This window comes from Oratosquilla oratoria, unplaced genomic scaffold (assembly GCF_046742065.1).
Source record: "Oratosquilla oratoria isolate Oo_2021 unplaced genomic scaffold, ASM4674206v1 SCAFFOLD146, whole genome shotgun sequence".
NCBI lineage: Eukaryota > Metazoa > Arthropoda > Malacostraca > Stomatopoda > Squillidae > Oratosquilla > Oratosquilla oratoria.
In genome coordinates this window covers 281,014-299,303 of record NW_027467502.1, presented here as the reverse complement: position 1 = coordinate 299,303, position 18,290 = coordinate 281,014, and the positions used below count along the sequence as shown (strand labels likewise).

Genomic DNA, 18,290 nt, shown 5'->3' with positions numbered 1-18,290 from the left:
ACTGTCTATGAAGGGTGTATAGTCTGAGTCTGTGGGAAAGTCTTTCTTACGTCGAATGGTGCGTCGGTCGTCAGGGTGAGATGTAAGATGGCTCGTCTGTGCAAAATGACGTATGAGTGCGTTTGCTTGTTGTCTGTTTGAGGGTAGATTATCTGTTGTTGTGATTATTGCTGCGTGAGAGCGTGTAGTGTTAGTGTTGGATAGTGTGATGCTGTTGAGTGTTTTGTACAATTTGCTGGTGTTTGTTTTGTGATCAAGTGTATTAATAAAGTTTTGCCAATTTTGTGTTTTTTGTTCATGTATTTTATTGGCAATCACAGTGTTTAGTGTTTGTATTTGGTCTGCTATGTTTTGAGGGATAGGTGTGGGGGTATCGTGTTTAAGTGTGTCACGTTGTCTGATGAGGCCTTGGATTTCTGGTGTGAAGTTGGGGTTGTGTGATTTTCTGTTGCCTCTAGGGATGTATCTCTTGTCTGCGTTTTGTATGATTGTATTAAAAGCGTGCACAGCATTGTTTATGTTTGTGATTGGTGTACTGTTAAGTGTTTCAAAATGTTGTTCTGTCTCTTCATTAAAGGCTTCCCAGTTAGCTCTCTTGTAATTGGTGTAAGTGTGTCTGTGGCCTGCTAGGGTGCATCTTGTTTTGGTGGTGATGATGATTGGAAGGTGGTCAGAACCAAGGGCTCCGACCACTCTCCATGATGTTGTTGGGGTTAGGCAGGGGGAGCAAAAGGTGATATCAGGAGAGGAGGGAGTGTAGAGGGCTTGGTATGGGATATGTGTATGATTATGCGTGTTGTTCATGATAGTCAATGAGTCGAATTGAGTCTGTATATCAAGCCCTCTGTCTGTGTCAGGGTTGTCGACAAACCAGGCAGACGACTTGGCGTTGAAGTCACCACCCATGATCAGGTTGGGGATTGAGGTTAGTTGGCTGAGTTGAGGTCTGAAGGTGTTTGGAACTGTGGGGGATGATTGGGGGGGAATGTACATGTTAACTATTGTTAGTGTTGAATTGTTGCCTGTGCGGATACGAATGGATTGGGTTTCTGTTGTGTTAGCTGTGGTAGGGAGGAGAATTTTGGTTGTGGCACTTGTGTCCACAAAACAGATGGAACGGTGGATCAGGGTGATGAGTCCACCGCCATTGCCGTCAGTCCGGTCTTGTCTGATGGTGGTGTAATTATGAAATGATGGTGTTTTGTGTGAGTGTCTTAATTTTGTTTCTTGTAGAATTGCAATGTGTATGTTGTGTTGTTTAAGAAAGTGTTCAAGTTCATGTTTTTTAGTGTTAATACCGTCAATGTTGTGTTGTAATATGTTGATGTTGTGTGTTTTGTATGTGTTGTATGTTGCCGTTTGGGGTTGAGGTTGGGGTGGTAGTGGGGAAGGTGTAGGATCTGGGTCAGAGGGGGGGGAAAGGAGAGATCGGGGAAAAGGAAGGGGAGTACTAATCGGGGGTAAGGGCAAAGGGAAATTGGGAGTGGGTAAGGGTGTTGGCTGTGGTTGGGGAGGTGGGATTGGGGTTACTGGAGGGCAGGTAGAACATGTCCAAGTGTTTGTGTATTGGTTTGTGTCAGCAAGTGTTGTACAAGTGAGGTGGGCCCAGTTTTTGCACATAATGCACTGAACTGAGCCCTTTGTCTGTCTGCTCGAAGTAATGGGTTTAGAGCATGTTGGGCATGTGTATTTTGTGGTGGGCCCAGGATTGCTCTCTACATCTCCGGCTAAAAGTAGAAGAAGAGGGGTGATCGCCGGAAAATGACCCCTCAGTGCAGAAAAAACGTAACATTGTGTGTTGGAAAAAAAAAAAGGATTGTGGTACTCCCCCAGGTAGGCGTAGCTCCTCCTTGGGGATCGGTGCCATCTGCGTAGAGCTGATGGCCAGGGGTAGTTGCTGCTGATTGGCCCCCAACTCTTGGGGTTGGGGGGTGGTCCCACGACGTAGACGTTGCAGCTCCAGGACCTGAAAGGGGTGTTGTACATAAATACAGAGTTGAACATTTTTGAATGCTTGCCCTCTTTCCAAGAGCCCATTTTTGGAGGCACATAAATCACTACAAACTTCTACTTTTCATGTCGCTATCTTCAACTTTTATCATAATCATTTCCACATTGTTTATACCTCTGTAACCTTCATCACATTTAAGTTTTTCTTGGCCAGAAACATGAATCCTCCACCCTGTTTCTCATTTCTATTTTTGATCCAATGTTTATATAATCCATGTCCAACAATATTTGGTGTAGTGGACCCCTTAATTTTGTCTCTGCAATTCCCATTATCTGTTTTTTTCTTTTGACAGGTAATCACTTAGTTCACTATTACTGAAATCAATCCATCTATGTTACTATAAGCCAAGTAGTCACAGGCCACTTTCATTGATCTTAGGAAATTGGAGGTTTCTCCGACTATTTTGTTGACATGTTTGTCTGGTGCCGTGTCAGTGCTGATAATTACTCCTAGGTCCCTTTCCAAGTTGACTTTTTTTTTTAACTTCCTTTGTACCAATTTTGTATTGTCCCGATATTCTATTTTTACTTTATCCAAATTCCATTATACATTACTTGATGTTGAAGTTCATTTCACACTTTTGACTTCATTCCCAGACTTTATCCAGGTCTTTTTGTAGTGATTTACAATCTTCCTCTGTACTTACTCTCTTTAGTAGTTTTGCATCATCTACAAAGAAGTTTATATAACATTCCACACCTTCATACATGGCAAACATTATCAGAGCCAACACAGAACCTTGTGGGACTCCACTTATAATTTCTTCCCAGGTTGAGTTCTTGTTTCTAAGTACCACCCTCATTTTTCTCCCATTCCAGAAATCTTCCATACATTCAAATAACTTTCCTTGTACTCCACTTGTTTCAATTTTTCTTGGTAGCTTTTTGTGTGGTACTTTATCAAATGCTTTTTGTTGATCTAAGAAGGCACAGTCTGTCCATCTGTCCATTTCTTGTACTATTTCTATTAGCTTTGAGTAAAAGCAAATCAAGTTTATGGCACATGATCTTCCACATCTAAATCCAAATTGTTTTGGATTTAATATATCATTCTCTTTCAAATGTTTAATCCATTTACTTTTGATAACTTTTTCAAAAAATTTTGATATTGTGCTTGTAAGGGAGACTGGTCTATATTTTGTTGGATTTCCCTTGTCCCCTCCTTTGTATACTGGTACAATATTTGCATTTTTCCAATCTTGTAGTAATTTTCCTTCTTTGAGTGAGAAATATATTGTGTATTTTGTCCCATCTATACATTGTTTTAATATCCAATTTGCAATTCCATCCGGCCCATGTGATTTTAATTTGGTCCCTTATTTCCTTCTGTGTCAGTTATTTCTTTCATTGGGGGCATCTTTCTGTCCTTCCTCCCAATTTTGTGTACTTTCAATTGTGAATACATATTTAAAATGTTTCTTCATAATTTCAGCCATTTCTACATCTTCTATATATTCATTATTCCCTTGATGCAATTTCACTATTTCATGTTTACCTTTTAGTTTGTCATTCACATACCTGTAGAATAGTTTAGGTTGGTCCTTGCATTTTTCTATTATATCCTTTTCATAGTTTCTCTTTTCTTCCATGTGTATTTTTACATATTTATTTCTTAGTTTGATGTATATTTACCACTTGCTCTTTTTTTTTTTCTTTCTATTTTGGTCTTTTTTCCATCTTTTCAAGGCTTTGTCTCTTCTATCTTTAGCCTCATTACATTTTTTGTTGTACCAGCACTTTATGTACACCCATTCTTGTTTCTTCTTTGGTACATATTTGTCTATTCCCTCATTGTAATTTTCTTTTAATATGTTCCATTTCTCTTCCATCTTTGTTTCTTCATTTAAGTTTTCCCAGTTTGCATTATGAAAGAATTTTCCAAGTTTCTCAAAATCCATTTTGTTGTACATTAGTCTTCCTTTTCTACGTTTCTTATTTCTTCTAAACTCAATCTGTTCTTTTAGTTCGAACTCTATTAGTATGTGGTCACTCTTCCCAATTGGTGTCTTGTATTTCATTTTATCCACGATTTCAGGCTCTGATGTAAATATCAAATCTAGTCTCAACAATTTTTCATTGTTTCTATACCTAGAGTCAATTGAGTCATTGAGTCAACATGTATTTAATGGTCATATCCAGTAGAATATTTCCCCAAAGGTCTTCTACAACTTTCATTGTCATTTCTTCCAAACATATTTCTTTTGAATTAAAGTCACCCATAATTACTATGTTTCCTCCTTCTTTCAATGATTCAATTAATGCATTCTTTGCGTCTTCCAACATTTTGGAATGATCACTATTTGTCCAAGACTGGGGCACATATATAACTACAAATTTTCTATATTTCATGTCTCCGTTTTCAACTTTAATCATAATCAATTCCACATTATTTTTCCTTCTGGGGTCTGGGGTATTGGCTGCATGTTATTGTGGCAAAGTAGCATGCAGTTGATACTTTAGGGTCTATATAGGGTGCCCTACAGACCAGAGCCACACATCATTTTGTCTGTGATAGAGGAAAACTCTGTTCATAAAGAAATTATGATACTTTTATACTACGACTGTCCCTCCATTATGCTGTCCCCCAACCCCTTCTTACTGTTCTGTACAATTTCTCTGAATATTCATTTCCTTTTTCGCCTACCTACCCTGTGGTGGGGGCAAAAGAATACTGCCACCAAGTATTTCCACTTGGATCATAAGAGGTGAGAAAAAAGGGAAGGGGATTGGGACCAGGCATCCTTCTCCCTGTAGCTCCACAGGGGACATTCCTAAAAAAAAGTAAAGGCATAAGAGGGTCTAGGAGTTTTCCAACCAGCACCCTAAGGTTTGGGTCTTTTAATGTGCGTGGATGTGGTATAGATGAGAGTAAAAGGGAAGAGATAGGTTGCATGTTTGTGAGAAGAAAGATGGATGTGTTGGCTTTGAGTGAAACTAAATTGAAAGGGAAGGGCAAGTGTAATTTTGGGAGTGTAAGCGGGAGGTTATCAGGAGTGAAGAGAGGGCGATGGAAGGAAGGGGTGGCTATACTAGTAGGTAAAGAGATAGGTAAACGTGTAGTGGAGTGGAAGGAGGTTTCCTCAAGGTTAATGTGGATGAAGGTGAAACTGGGAAAGGAGATGTGGGGTTTAGTAAGTGCATATGGGGCTGGTAGTGAGAAGAGTGTAGAAGGGAGGCTTTTTGGATAGATTTAAATGAGTGCATAGAGGGATTAGGGAGAAATGTCAATGTAATAATACTGGGAGACCTTTATGCTAGGGAAGGAAATGAACCAATTGACGGAGTAGTTGGGAAGTGTGGAGTTCCAGGAAAAAATTGTAGTGGAGAGTTGATGGTGGAAATGTGTCTAGAAAGAGAGTTGATGATATCAAATACAGTGTTTCGGAAGAAAGTCAAGCATAAGTACACATGGGAGAGGGTGGTGGATGGAAGGGTGGTAGATAGAGCGTTAATGGACTACGTAGTGGTAGATAGGAGTATAAAAGGAAGAGTTAAGGATGCACATGTTCTAAGGGGAGCGGGTAGGGGAATATCAGTTCATTTTTGGTGGAAGATAAGTTGAGAGTGGAGGATACTGTAGATGGAGAGAGAGGAAAATGACAAAAGGTAGGGAGGTGCTTAAAGTGAACTCTTTAAATGAAAAGGAAAAAGAGGAGTACAAGAGGAAGCTGAGGGAGGAGTGGAAGGGAGTGAAGGAGAGTAGAGTAGAGCTAGGAGTGGAGGAGAAATGGGGATGGTTCAAGAAGGGAGTCACAAAGTGTGCAAGGATGGTGTGTGGAACAAGAAGGACAGGAGGAAATAGAAGGAAGGGTAGAGAATGGTTGTAGAAGAGAAGAAGCGAGCTTTCACAGATTGGTTACAAAATAGGACGAGGGAGTCATATGGGAGGTACAAAGAAAAGAAAAGTAAAGCACAAGGTAAAGGAGGCAAAGAGGAGAGAAGATATTAAATGGGGTAAGAGTATGACAGAAAATTTTGAAAGTAATAAAAAGATGTTTTGGAAAGAAATAAGAGAGGAAGAGGAGGTGAATCAAGTAGAGAAGAAAAGGTAAAAGGTGCAGATGGAGAGATGATAATGGAAAAGAAGGCAGTAAGGGGAAGATGGGTAGAATATTTTAAGGAGTTGCTAAATGTGAAGGAGGATAGGAAGGGAAAGATAGCTGCAGTGGGAAATGCTAAGAAAATGACCATGATGAGTGAGGAAAATGGAGGAGAAATAAGGAAGGATGAAGTGAAGGCAGTTGTTAAGATGATGAAAGCAGGTAAGGCACCTGGTCTGGATGGATGACATGTAGAATGTCTAAAAAAAAGGAGGTAGAGTGATGGTGGACTGGGTGGTGAGGTTATTTAATGCTTTGTGGAGACAGGGTAGAGTGCCAGAGGACTGGAGGAGTGCCTGTATAGTTCCACTTTACATGGGAAAAGGGGACAAGTGTGAATGTAGTAGTTTCAGAGGGATTAGCTTGTTAAGTGTAGTTGGGAAGGCTTATGGGAGGATCTTGATTGAGAGGATTAGGAGAGGAACAGAGGGAGTAATTGGTGAGGAACAGTATGGATTTAGGACGGGTATGGGTTGTGTAGATCAGATTTTTGTGGTAAGACAGATATTTGAGAATGCTATAGGATAGGGAAAGGATGTTTTTTGGGCTTTATGGATCCGGAAAAGGCTTACGACAGGGTAGACAGGAGGGCACTGTGGGAGGTTTTGCAGATATACGGGATAGGAGGAAAGCTTCTAGGAGCTGTCAAGAGCTTTTATGCGAGTAGTAGAGCTTGTGTCAGGATTAGAAATGGAGAGAGCGAGTGGTTCGAGGTAAAGGTGGGACTCTGTCAGGGATGCGTTATGTCACCCTGGCTGTTCAACTTGTACATGGATGGGGTGATGAGAGAGGTAAATGCAAGGGTGGTGGGTCAGGGATTGGTGATGGTTAAAGAAAATGGAGAAAAGTGGGAGGTGAGCCAGCTGTTGTTTGCAGATGACACTGCGCTTGTGGCAGGATCGGAGGAGGGATTGAGGAAGTTGGTGACAGAGTTTGGGAGAGTGTGATAGAAGAAAGCTGAAGATAAATGTGGGTAAAAGTAAGGTGATGAGATGTACAAGAGGTGAAAGTGGCAGTAGACTGGAAGTGAGCATTAAGGGAGAGTGACTGGAGGAAGTGGATAGTTTTAGATACTTGGGTGCAAATGTGACAGGAAAAGGTGGAGTGGAGGTGGAGGTAGAATGTAGATTGAGAGAAGCGAGTAAATGCCTTGGTTGATTAAAAAAAGTAATGAGGAATAGACATTTGGGAATGGATGCAAAGAGGAGACTGTATGAAGGAGTGATTGTGCCAACAGCACTGTATGGGGCAGAAACGTGGAACATAAGAGAAGAAGAGAGAAGGAGTTTGAATGTGTTTGAGATGAGGTGTCTGAGAAGTATGATGGGGGTTACTAGGCTAGATAGAGTGAGAAATGAGGAGGTGAGGAGGAGAACAGGGGTGGAAAGTGAGTTGGGAGATAGGGTTGATGAAAGAGTATTAGGATGGTTTGGACACATGGAAAGAATGAGTGAAGAAAGACTAGTAAAAGAGGTATGGAAGGCAGATGTGGAGGGAGTGAACATGAGGGGACGTCATAGGATGAGGTGGATGGATGGGGTGAAGGGGGCTTTGGGGAAGAGGGGAATGTCTGTTGAGGAAGGATGGGAGAGGACAGAAGACAGGGGTGAATGGAGAATGGTTGTATATGGATGATGTTGTGGTGCATGAGCTGGAGTGGGTGGGGGGATGGGGGGTGAGGTAGTATGTGTGAGCAAAATTTGACGTAGCCCGAGGGGATTTCTCCCCGTCTTCTCCTTTTATGCATGGGGGGACGGAGAGGGGGGGGGGGGTCAATATAATGAAGCGGCCTTGCTGTGGATGTGCTGTTGTCTTGTGACACTGCCTCTGACCCAGGGCAGTGGACAAGGTGCAGGAATGACCCGTCATCCAAGAGGTGGTAAGATAAGAGGGAGGGTGGAGGGGGGTGGAGGGGAGTGGAGGGTATTCAGGGATGGAATGGATGGGAATGATTTTATGCTTTTTTCTTTTTGGCCACCTCCCTTTAAAAGGGAAAAAGCCTTGGTATATGTATGTTATCTTTTTCGTATTTAAACCTTTCTCAGTCAAAAATATGATTCCACCCTGTTTCTCCTTTTTATTTTTCAACCAATGGTTGTATAGACCTTGTCCCACAGTATTTGATGATAGTGGACCTCTTAATTTTGTCTCTACAATTCCCATTATGTCTGGTTTCTCTACTGACAGATAGTAATATAATTCGTTTAGTCCTGAAATCATGCCATCTATGTTAGTATATGTTATCTTTAATTTTTTCTTTTCTTCTCTTTTTTTATTTAATAATTCTCCTTTTTTTTTTTTTTTTTATGTACCATTTTCTCAGCCTCAGGTCCAGTACTCTCTCTCAAAAAAAAAAAACTTATTCTTTTCAGTCTCCATTCTGCCCTTATTTTTTTCTTTATTTGCTTCATTTCTAAGTGTCTTTTCTTTCTTTTTCCTCATCGCTCTTTTCTTCTTTTTATCCAAACATTTTTGTAAAAAAAATTCATAGTACTTCTTCAGCTCTCATTTGAGACAACTAGATTGCTTTTTAGTGGTCTATACTATTTTTTTCTAGAGTACTGCCCTATATATATACTTTATCGCTTTATCCATTACCTGTCACTCCTCTTGTATCTCCTTCAGAATTGCTTTTGCTACTTCTCTTCTTTTTCTCTTTGGTATCTGTGTACATTATGTTTTTCTTTAATACCATACAATACAATGCACTTTTTTTTTATCCATTGTGTCTCTTACCCAGATTTCCTTTTCTTTAATTACTTTAATTACTGTTTAACATTTTCCTCTACCTGCTGTTGTACTATTTCTTTAAAGGTTATTTTCTGATCTTCTTGTTCTAGTTTCCATTGATTCTTTATTTCTAGGAGATCCGTCTCCTTAATTGTGTCTCCTACTTTCTCAGTCACTGTTTGTATTTTTTCTTTGACTTCTTTTTTTATGCCTCATTTTTACTTTTATCTTCATTTTTCCTTCTTTCAATATCACTTCTGACCATATTCAATTTGTTTTTTAGATCATTAAGCTCTTTGTTCATCTTGTCATTAGCTCTTCATAGTTGGTTTATCTCTCTGTACATTGCCCTATATTCATCTTTCAAATGTATTAATTCCTCCATCAAATCAGCAATATCCCAATTTCTTAGTACATTTTTATACCTAGTTTCTCTTTCCACATCTAAACCTCTACCTAATAATCCTCTTTCTTTTGGATATCCTGAAAAAATATTGGTGTCCTACCTTTGAGTTGATTTCGGGGTATCAATCATGCATGATTGTTTTGGTATCAGCCCCAGCGGTGACTTGACTCTGCTCATGTCCAAACCTCTCTTTATTGGTTCAGTTTTTCTTCTTTTTCTTTCTCCATTTTGTGTATTTTATACACTATTTACTTTGGGGTATTGGCTGCATGTTAATGTGGCAAAGTAGCATGCAGTTGATACTTTAGGGTCTATATGGGGCGCCCCTATGGACCAGAGCCACACATCATTTTGTCTGTGATAGAGGAAAACTCTGTTCATAGAGTAATGATGATACCTTTATACTACGACTGTCCCTCCATTATGCCATCCCCCAACCCCTTGTTGCTGTCCTGTACCATTTCTCTGAGTATTCATTTTCTGTTTTCGCTGTTTCCTGTGGTAGGGGAAGAGAATGCTACCACCAAGTCTTTCCACTGGAGTCGTAGAAGGCGACAAAAAACAGGACGGGGATGGTATTACGAGTCCTACTACCTGTAGCCCCAAAAGGGGACATTCCTAAAAAGAAAAAAAAAAGGCATAAGAGGGTCTGGGAGTTTTCCAACCAGTACCCTAAGTTTTGGGTCTTTCAATGTGTGTGAATGTGGTGCAGATGAGAGTAAAAGGGAAGAGATAGGCAGTATGTTTGTGAGAAGAAAGATGGATGTACTGGCTTTGAGTGAAACTAAAATGAAAGGAAAGGGCAACTGTGAGTTTAGGAGTGTAGCTGGGAGGTACTCAGGAGTGAAGAGAGGACGAGAGAGAGAAGGGGTGGCTATACTAGTAAGTGAAGAGATAAGTAAGCGGGTAGTGGAGTGGGAGGAGGTTTCATCAAGGTTGATGCGGATGAAGGTGAAGCTGGGAAGGGAGATGTTGGTTTTTGTAAGTGTGTATGGACCTGGTAGTGAAAAGAGTGTAGAAAGGAGGCTTTTTGGGTATATATAAATGAATGCATAGAGGGATTAGGGAGAAATGTCAATATAGTTGTATTGGGAGACCTTAATGCTAGGGTAGGAAATGAACCAATGGACGGAGTGATTGGGAAGTATGGAGTTCCAGGTAAAAATCATGGTGGAGAAATGATGGTGGAGATGTGTCTTGAAAGAGAGTTGATGATAGCAAATACAGTATTTAAGAAGAAAGTCAAGCATAAGTACACATGGTAGAGGGTGGTGGATGGAAGGGTGGCAGATAGAGCGTTAATGGACTATATAGTGGTGACCAGGAGTATGGTAGGAAGAGTTAAGGATGTACATGTTCTAAGGGGAGAGAGTGGGGGAATATCAGATCATTTTTTGGTGGAAGGTAAAACGAGAGTGGAGAATAGGTGGAGAAAGAGGAAAAGGGCAGAAGGTAGGGAGGTACTTAGAGTGAACTGCTTAAATGAGGAAAAAAAGGAGAGTGAGTTTAAGAAGAAACTGAAAGAGGAGTGGGAGGAAGTAAAGGATAGAGTAGAACTAGGAGTGGAGGAGGAATGGAGATGGTTCAAGGAGGGAGTCATAAGGTGTGCAAAGATGGTGTGTGGAACAAGGAGGGCGGGAGGAAAAAGAAGGAAGGGTAGTGAGTGGTGGGATGATGAAGCAAAGAAATGTGTAGAAGAGAAGCGAGCTTTAACAGATTGGCTGCAAATTAGGACGAGGAAATTGTATGAGAGGTACAAAGTAAAGAAAAGGGATGCTAAGCATAAGATAAAGGAAGCAAAGAGGAGAGCAGATGTGAAATGGTGTAAGAGTATGACAGAAAATTTTGAAAGCAATAAAAAGATGTTTTGGAAGGAAATTAAAAGAGATAAAGGAGGCGAATCAAGTAGAGAAAAAAAGGTAAAAGGTGCAGATGGAGAGATGATAATGGAAGAAAAGGCAGTGAGAGGAAGGCAGGGAGAGTATTTCAGGGAGTTGCTAAATGTAAAGGAGGATAGGGAGGTAAAGGTAGTTGCAGTGGGAAGCGCTAAGAAAATGAGAGTGATGAGTGAGGAAAATGGAGGAGAAATAGGGAAGGATGAAGTGAAAGCAGCTGTTAAGATAATGAGAGCAGGTAAGGCACCTGGTCTGGATGGATGCCATGCAGAATGTCTGAAGAAAAAAGGTACAGTGATGGTGGACTGGCTGGTGAGGTTGTTTAATGTTTGTTTGAGAGAGGGTAGAGTGCCGGAGGACTGGAGGAGTGCCTGTATAGTTCTGCTTTACAAGGGAAAGGGGGACAAGTGTGAGTGTAGTAGTTTCAGAGGGATCAGCTTGTTGAGTGTAGTTGGGAAGGCTTACGGGAGAGTCTTGATTGAGAGGATTAAGAGAGGAACAGAGGGAGTAATTGGTGAGGAACAGTGTGGGTTTAGGACAGGTAGGGGTTGTGTAGATCAGATCTTTGTGGTAAGACAGATATGTGAGAAAGCTATAAGAAAAGGTATGGATGTTTTTTGGGCTTTTATGGATCTAGAAAAGGCTTATGACATGGTAGACAGGAAGGCACTGTGGGAGGTACTGCAGATATATGGGATAGGAGGAAAGCTGTTAAGAGCAGTCAAGAGTTTTTACGAGAGTAGTAGAGCTTGTGTTAGGATTAGAAGTGGAGAGAGTGAATGGTTTGAGGTGGGACTTCGTCAGTGATGTGTTATGTCAACCTGGCTGTTCAATCTTTACATGGATGGGGTGGTGCGAGAAGTGAATGCAAGGGTAGTGGGTCAGGGGTTGGAGATGATTAAAGAAAATGGAGGAAAGTGGGAGGTGAGCCAGTTGTTGTTTGTGGACAACACTGCGCTTGTAGCAGGATCAGAGGAGGGATTGAGGAAGTTAGTGACAGAGTTTGAAAAGGTGTGTCAAAGAAGGAAGCTGAAGATAAATGTGGGTAAAAGTAAGATGATGAGATGTACAAGGGGAGAGATTGGCAGCAGGCTGGAGGTGAGCATTAAGGGTGAAAGACTGGAGGAAGTGTATAGTTTTAGATACTTGGCTGCGAATGTGGCAGGAAAGGGAGTGTGGGCGGAGGTAGAATGTAGATTGAGAGAACCGAGTGGATTGAAAAGTGTAATGAGAAATAGACATTTGGGAATGGATGCTAAGTGGAGGTTATATTCACTTGGTCTTTGGATCATGTGTTGGACTCGTGATCGACAGCTATTTCCCTCCTGGAAGAGAGCTCAGAGCTCGTAGGTCCGATCTATGGGTAATGCTATGACCTTGCACACACACACACCCCCAACTCCCCGCCCACGAGAGTTGGAGTAACACCCCTCAGCGCTGCGATACTGATATTATTTCAGCCCCGGGCGAGGATCGAACCCGGACCTCCGTAGTGGCAGGCCAGAGCTCTAACCATAGCGCCATGAGAGTGATTGTGCCAACAGCATTGTACAGGGCAGAAACATGGAACATGAGAGAGGAAGAGAGAAGGAGTTTGAATGTGTTTGAGATGAGGTGTCTGAGAAGTATAATAGGGGTTACTAGGCTAGATAGAGTGAGAAATGAGGTGAGGAGGAGAACAGGGGTGGAAAGGAAATTGGGAGATAGGGTTGATGAAAGGATATTAGGATGGTTTGGACACATGGAAAGAATGAGTGAAGAAAGATTAGTAAAAGAAGTGTGGAAGGCAGAGGTGGAAGGAGTGAATATGAGGGGATGTCCCAGGATGAGATGGATGGATGGGGTGAAAGGGGCATTACAAAAGAGAGGAATGTCTGTGGAGGAAGGGCAGGAGAGGACAGAAGATAAGGGTGAATGGAGAGGAATGATGCATGTATCTCATTTTCACCATCTTTCCACTGGTCTCAATCTCCACACTGCTGTAGCAGTCTCCAGTTCTCCACAACAATCCCATTATTGCATTGCTGTCCATGTGTGAATGCAGGATATTGTCTTATGTCAGTGATCAATGGTACTATAGCTGTTGATGGACTTGTCTAATTTGTTTGCCATGGAAGTTATTTTCCTCCACGGTGGTCAGGAGGAGCATATTTGAGTAGTTACTTGTTCCATTTAGGAAGGTTTTGACCAACTAAAGAACAGCATTACTTATGTACGTATCCACCAATTCTTACTCTGGTTGGAGTTTTGAAATTATGATGTGAAGTATCCACATGCTGTTAACCCCTTCCATACGGTGCCGCACACGTAGGCGTCATGGGGAGCGAGTGTATTCGCGAGGCTGCCATATCGGCGTCTTGATTATATTTATTGTAGTCGCCCCTGTGTTTTTACATTCTCTCAAATGTGCCCTGAATCCCATTCTCTGTGGTATTCAAAATTCGCGGGTGAAAGAGAGAACGATCGATATAAGCGGTGACTATATTTTATGATGCGAGTATTATTACGACACGTCGTACGGCTGGCATTGGCTGCTGCCACTGAGATCTAAGTCCATGACGCCTACGTGTGCGGCACCGTATGGAAGGGGTTTATGCATAACATCTGCAAAGAAATGTTAAACCTTGAAGTGAAAAATACAAAACTGGCAGATTTATTCTTCTGCAACAAGAAGCGAGAGGTACATGCAAGGGTAGTGGGTCAAGGATTGGAGATGGTTAAAGAAAATGGAGAAAAGTGGGAGGTGAGCCAGCTGTTGTTTGCAGATGACACTGTGCTTGTGGCAGGATCGGAGGAGGGATTGAGGAAGTTGGTGACAGAGTTTGGGAGAGTATGTGATAGAAGAAAGCTAAAGATAAATGTGGGTAAAAGTAAGGTGATGAGATGTACAAGGGGTGAAAGTGGCAGTAGACTGGAAGTGAGTATTAAGGGAGAGCGACTGGAGGAAGTGGATAGTTTTAGATACTTGGGTGCAAATGTGGCAGGAAAAGGTGGAGTGAAGGTGGAGGTAGAATGTAGATTGAGAGAAGCGAGTAAATCCCTTGGTGGATTAAAGAGTGTAATGAGGAATAGATATTTGGGAATGGATGCTAAGAGGAGACTGTATGAAGGAGTGATTGTGCCAACACCACTGTATGGGGCAGAAACGTGGAACATAAGAGAGGAAGAGAGAAGGAGTTTGAATGCGTTTCAGATGAGGTGTCTGAGAAGTATGATGGGGGTTACTAGGCTAGATAGAGTGAGAAATGAGGAGGTGAAAAGGAGAACAGGGGTGCAAAGGGAGCTGGGAGATAGGGTTGATGAAAGAATATTAGGATGGTATGGACACATGGAAAGAATGAGTGAAGAAAGGCTAGTAAAAGAGGTATGGAAGGCAGATGTGGAGGGAGTGAACATGAGGGGACGTCCTAGGATGAGGTGGATGGATGGGGTGAAGGGGGCTTTGGGGAAGAGGGGAATGTCTGTTGAGGAAGGACGGGAGAGGACAGAAAACGGGTGAATGGAGAATGGTTGTATGTGGATGATGTGATTGCATGAGGTGGAATGGGCGGGGGGATGGGGGTGAGGTAGTATGTGTGAGCAAAATTTGACGTAGCCCGAAGGGATTTCTCCCCGTCTTCTCCTTTTATGCAATAGGGGGACGGAGAGGGGGGATCGCTGATTTAATGAAGCGGCCTTGCTGTGGATGTGCTGTGGATGTGCTGTGTCTTGAGACACTGCTTCTGATCCAGGGCAGTGGACAAGGTGGAGGGATGACCCGTCATCCAGGAGGTGCTAAGATGAGAGGGAGGGTGGAGGGGTGTGGAGTGTATTCAGGGATGGAATGGGTGGAAATGATTTTATGCCTTTTCCTTTTTGGCTACCTCCCTTGTAAGGGGGAAAAAGCCTTGGTATATGTATGTATGTAACAAGATCAGACACCAGAAGTTCTACATCTGTAGTTAAAAGCTATGTTTAATTAACACTAACTTCCTGCACCAATATGACATCTGAACATACCAAACATTCCCCATAGAATGTCATGTATTTAGCAATTCCATGCAAGAGCCCTTACACTTTCCTCCTTCACACCATACAAGCACTACCACAGGGATGATAACACAAGACAAAGGCCCGCAGAAGCAATCTCCAATAGACCCTCCTGTGAACAAAATTTGGTCTACTCATTCTTTCAATGTACCTAAACCATCCCAATAACTTTTCATCAGTGTCTTAACAGCCCTCCACTTCATATCACAAAATCCAGGATTGGCTAACTACTAAACTCTCGTAGGCCCAGGATTAAACAAAGATAAAAATTCTCACCAGCATTATAGCTAACCAACCTGTTGCTATGAATACTTACTAAAAAGCTTCTGCTTGAACCCACTGGATTCCCTCTGCAAAATGGTACTACGAACAAGCTTGTTAATGCAAAACAGTCCAGATGAAACAAGTCTGACCTGAAACAAGCAACTGATATAATATCCACTTAAACTTAACAACCAAGTACAAGACAATTCCAACAATCAGACAACACATTAACCTTCATAGGATCACCCTCCAGTGGAAACTGCGAATGTGATAGAAATGGTTATCATCATGAAATGCATCTTCCTCCTATGTAATTACACATTAGCATTGCCAAATGTTCAGTAACTAGGTTTCTTAAATTTCTATGTATGACAATGCTCACAGGCTTGCCAGTCTTCCATTCTGGAAACAAGAACCTACATTAATCATACATACATATACCAAGGCTTTTTCCCCCTCACAAGGGAGGTAGCCAAAAAGGAAAAGACATAAAATCATTTCCACCCATTCCATCCCTGAATACACTCCACACCCCTCCACCCTCCCTCTCATCTTAGCACCTCCTGGATGATGGGTCATCCCTGCACCTTGTCCACTGCCCTGGGTCAGAAGCAGTGTCACAAGACACAGCACATCCACAGCAAGGCCGCTTCATCAAATCGGTGACCCCTCCGTCTCCGTCCCCCCATGCATAAAAGAGAAGACGGGGAGAAATACCTTTGGGCTGCGTCAAAATTTGCTCACACATACTACCTCACCCCCCATCCCCCCACCCACTCCAGCTCATGCATCACAACATCATCCATATACAACCATTCTCCATTCACCTCTGTCTTCTGTCCTCTCCCATCCCTCCTCAACAGACATTCCCCTCTTCCCCAAAGCCCCCTTCACCCCATCCATACACCTCACCCTAGGACGTCCCTTCATGTTCACTCCCTCCACATCTGCCTTCCATACCTCTTTTACTAGTCTTTCTTCACTCATTCTTTCCATGTGTCCATACCATCCTAATGCTCTTTGATCAACCCAATCTCCCAATCCCCTTTCCACCCCTGTTCTCCTCCTCACCTCCTCATTTCTCACTCTATCTAGCCTAGTAACCTCCATCATACTTCTCAGACACCTCATCTCAAACACATTCAAACTCCTTCTCTCTTCTTCTCTTATGTTCCATGTTTCTGCCCCATACAGTGCTGTTGGCACAATCACTCCTTCATAAAGTCTCTTCTTAGGATCCATTCCCAAATATCTATTCCTAATTACACTTTTTAAACCACCAAGGCATTTACTCGCTTCTCTCAATCTCCATTCTACCTCCACCTTTTCCTGCCACATTTGCACCCAAGTATCTAAAACTATCCACTTCCTCCAGTCGCTCTCCCTTAATGCTCACTTCCAGTCTACTGCCACTTTCACCCCTTGTACATCTAATCACCTTACTTTAACCCACAATTATCTTTAGCTTTCTTATATCACACACCCTCCCAAACTCTGTCACCAACTTCCTCAATCCCTCCTCCGATCTTGCCACAAGCACAGTGTCGTCTGCAAACAACAACTGGCTCACCTCCCACTTTTCTCCATTTTCTTTAACTATCTCCAATCCCTGACCCACTTCCAGACTACTGCCACTATCACCCCTCGCACATCTCATCACCTTACTTTTACCCACATTTATCTTCAGCTTTCTTATATCACACACTCTCCCAAACTCTGTCACCAACTTCCTCAATCCCTCCTCCGATCCTGCCACACAGTGTCGTCTGCAAACAACAACTGGCTCACCTCCCACTTTTCTCCATTTTCTTTAACTATCTCCAATCCCTGACCCACTACCTTTGCATTTACCTCTTGCATTACCCCATCCATGTATAAGTTGAACAGCCAGGGTGACATAACGCATCCTTGATGAAGTCCCACCTTTACCTCGAACCACTCGCTCTCTCCATTTTTAATCCTGACACAAGTTCTACTACTCTCATAAAAACTCTTGACAGCTCCCAGAGGCTTTTCTCCTATCCCGTATATCCGCGAAACCTCCCACAGTGCCTTTCTGTCAACCCTGTCATAAGCCTTTTCCAGGTCCATAAAGGCCCAAAAAATATCCTTCCCCTTTCCTATAGCTTTCTCACATATCTGTCTTACCACAAAAATCTGATCTACACAACCTCTACCTGTCCTATATCCACACTGTTCCTCACCAATTACTCCCTCTGTTCCTCTCCTAATCCTCTCAATCCTCCCATAAGCCTTCCCAACTACACTTAACAAGCTAATCCCTCTGAAACTACTACATTCACACTTGTCCCCTTTTCCCTTGAAAAGAGGAACTATACAGGCACTCCTCCAGTCCTCCGGCACTCTATCCTCCCTCCAGCAAACATTAAATAACTTCACCAGCCAGTCCACCATCACTGTACCTCCTTTTTTTAGACATTGTGCATGGCATCCATCCAGACCAGGTGCCTTACCTGCTTTCATCATCTTAACATCTGCCTTCACTTCATTCTATCCTTATTTCTCCTCCATTTTTCTCACTCATTACTCTCATTTTCATAGCATTTTCCACTGCAGCTATCTTTCCCTCCCTATCCTCCTTCACATTTAGTAACTCCCTAAAATATTCTGCCCATCTTCCCCTTACTGCCTTCTCTTTCATTATCATCTCTCCATCTGCACCTTTTACCTTTTCTTCTCTACTTGATTCGCCTCCTCTTCCTCTCTTAATTTATTTCCAAAACATCTTTTTATTACTTTCAAAATTTTCTGTCATACTCCTACCCCATTTCACATCTGCTCTCCTCTTTGCCTCCTTTACCTTGTGCTTTACTTCTCTTTTCTTTTTTTTGTGCC

General features: G+C 42.2%; 1 protein-coding gene across 9 annotated transcripts in view; it reads right to left on the bottom strand.

Moving 5' to 3' along the window:
- Nucleotides 1-18,290, bottom strand: part of LOC143022716 (uncharacterized) — an 89,031-nt gene that overhangs the window by 43,689 nt on the left and 27,052 nt on the right. For all 9 annotated transcript variants that reach the window (XM_076181060.1, XM_076181057.1, XM_076181061.1 and 6 more), the window contains one exon: nucleotides 15,487-15,583. In XM_076181060.1, coding sequence (XP_076037175.1) covers nucleotides 15,487-15,583 — 97 coding nt within the window. The remainder of the gene's footprint in view (nucleotides 1-15,486; nucleotides 15,584-18,290) is intronic.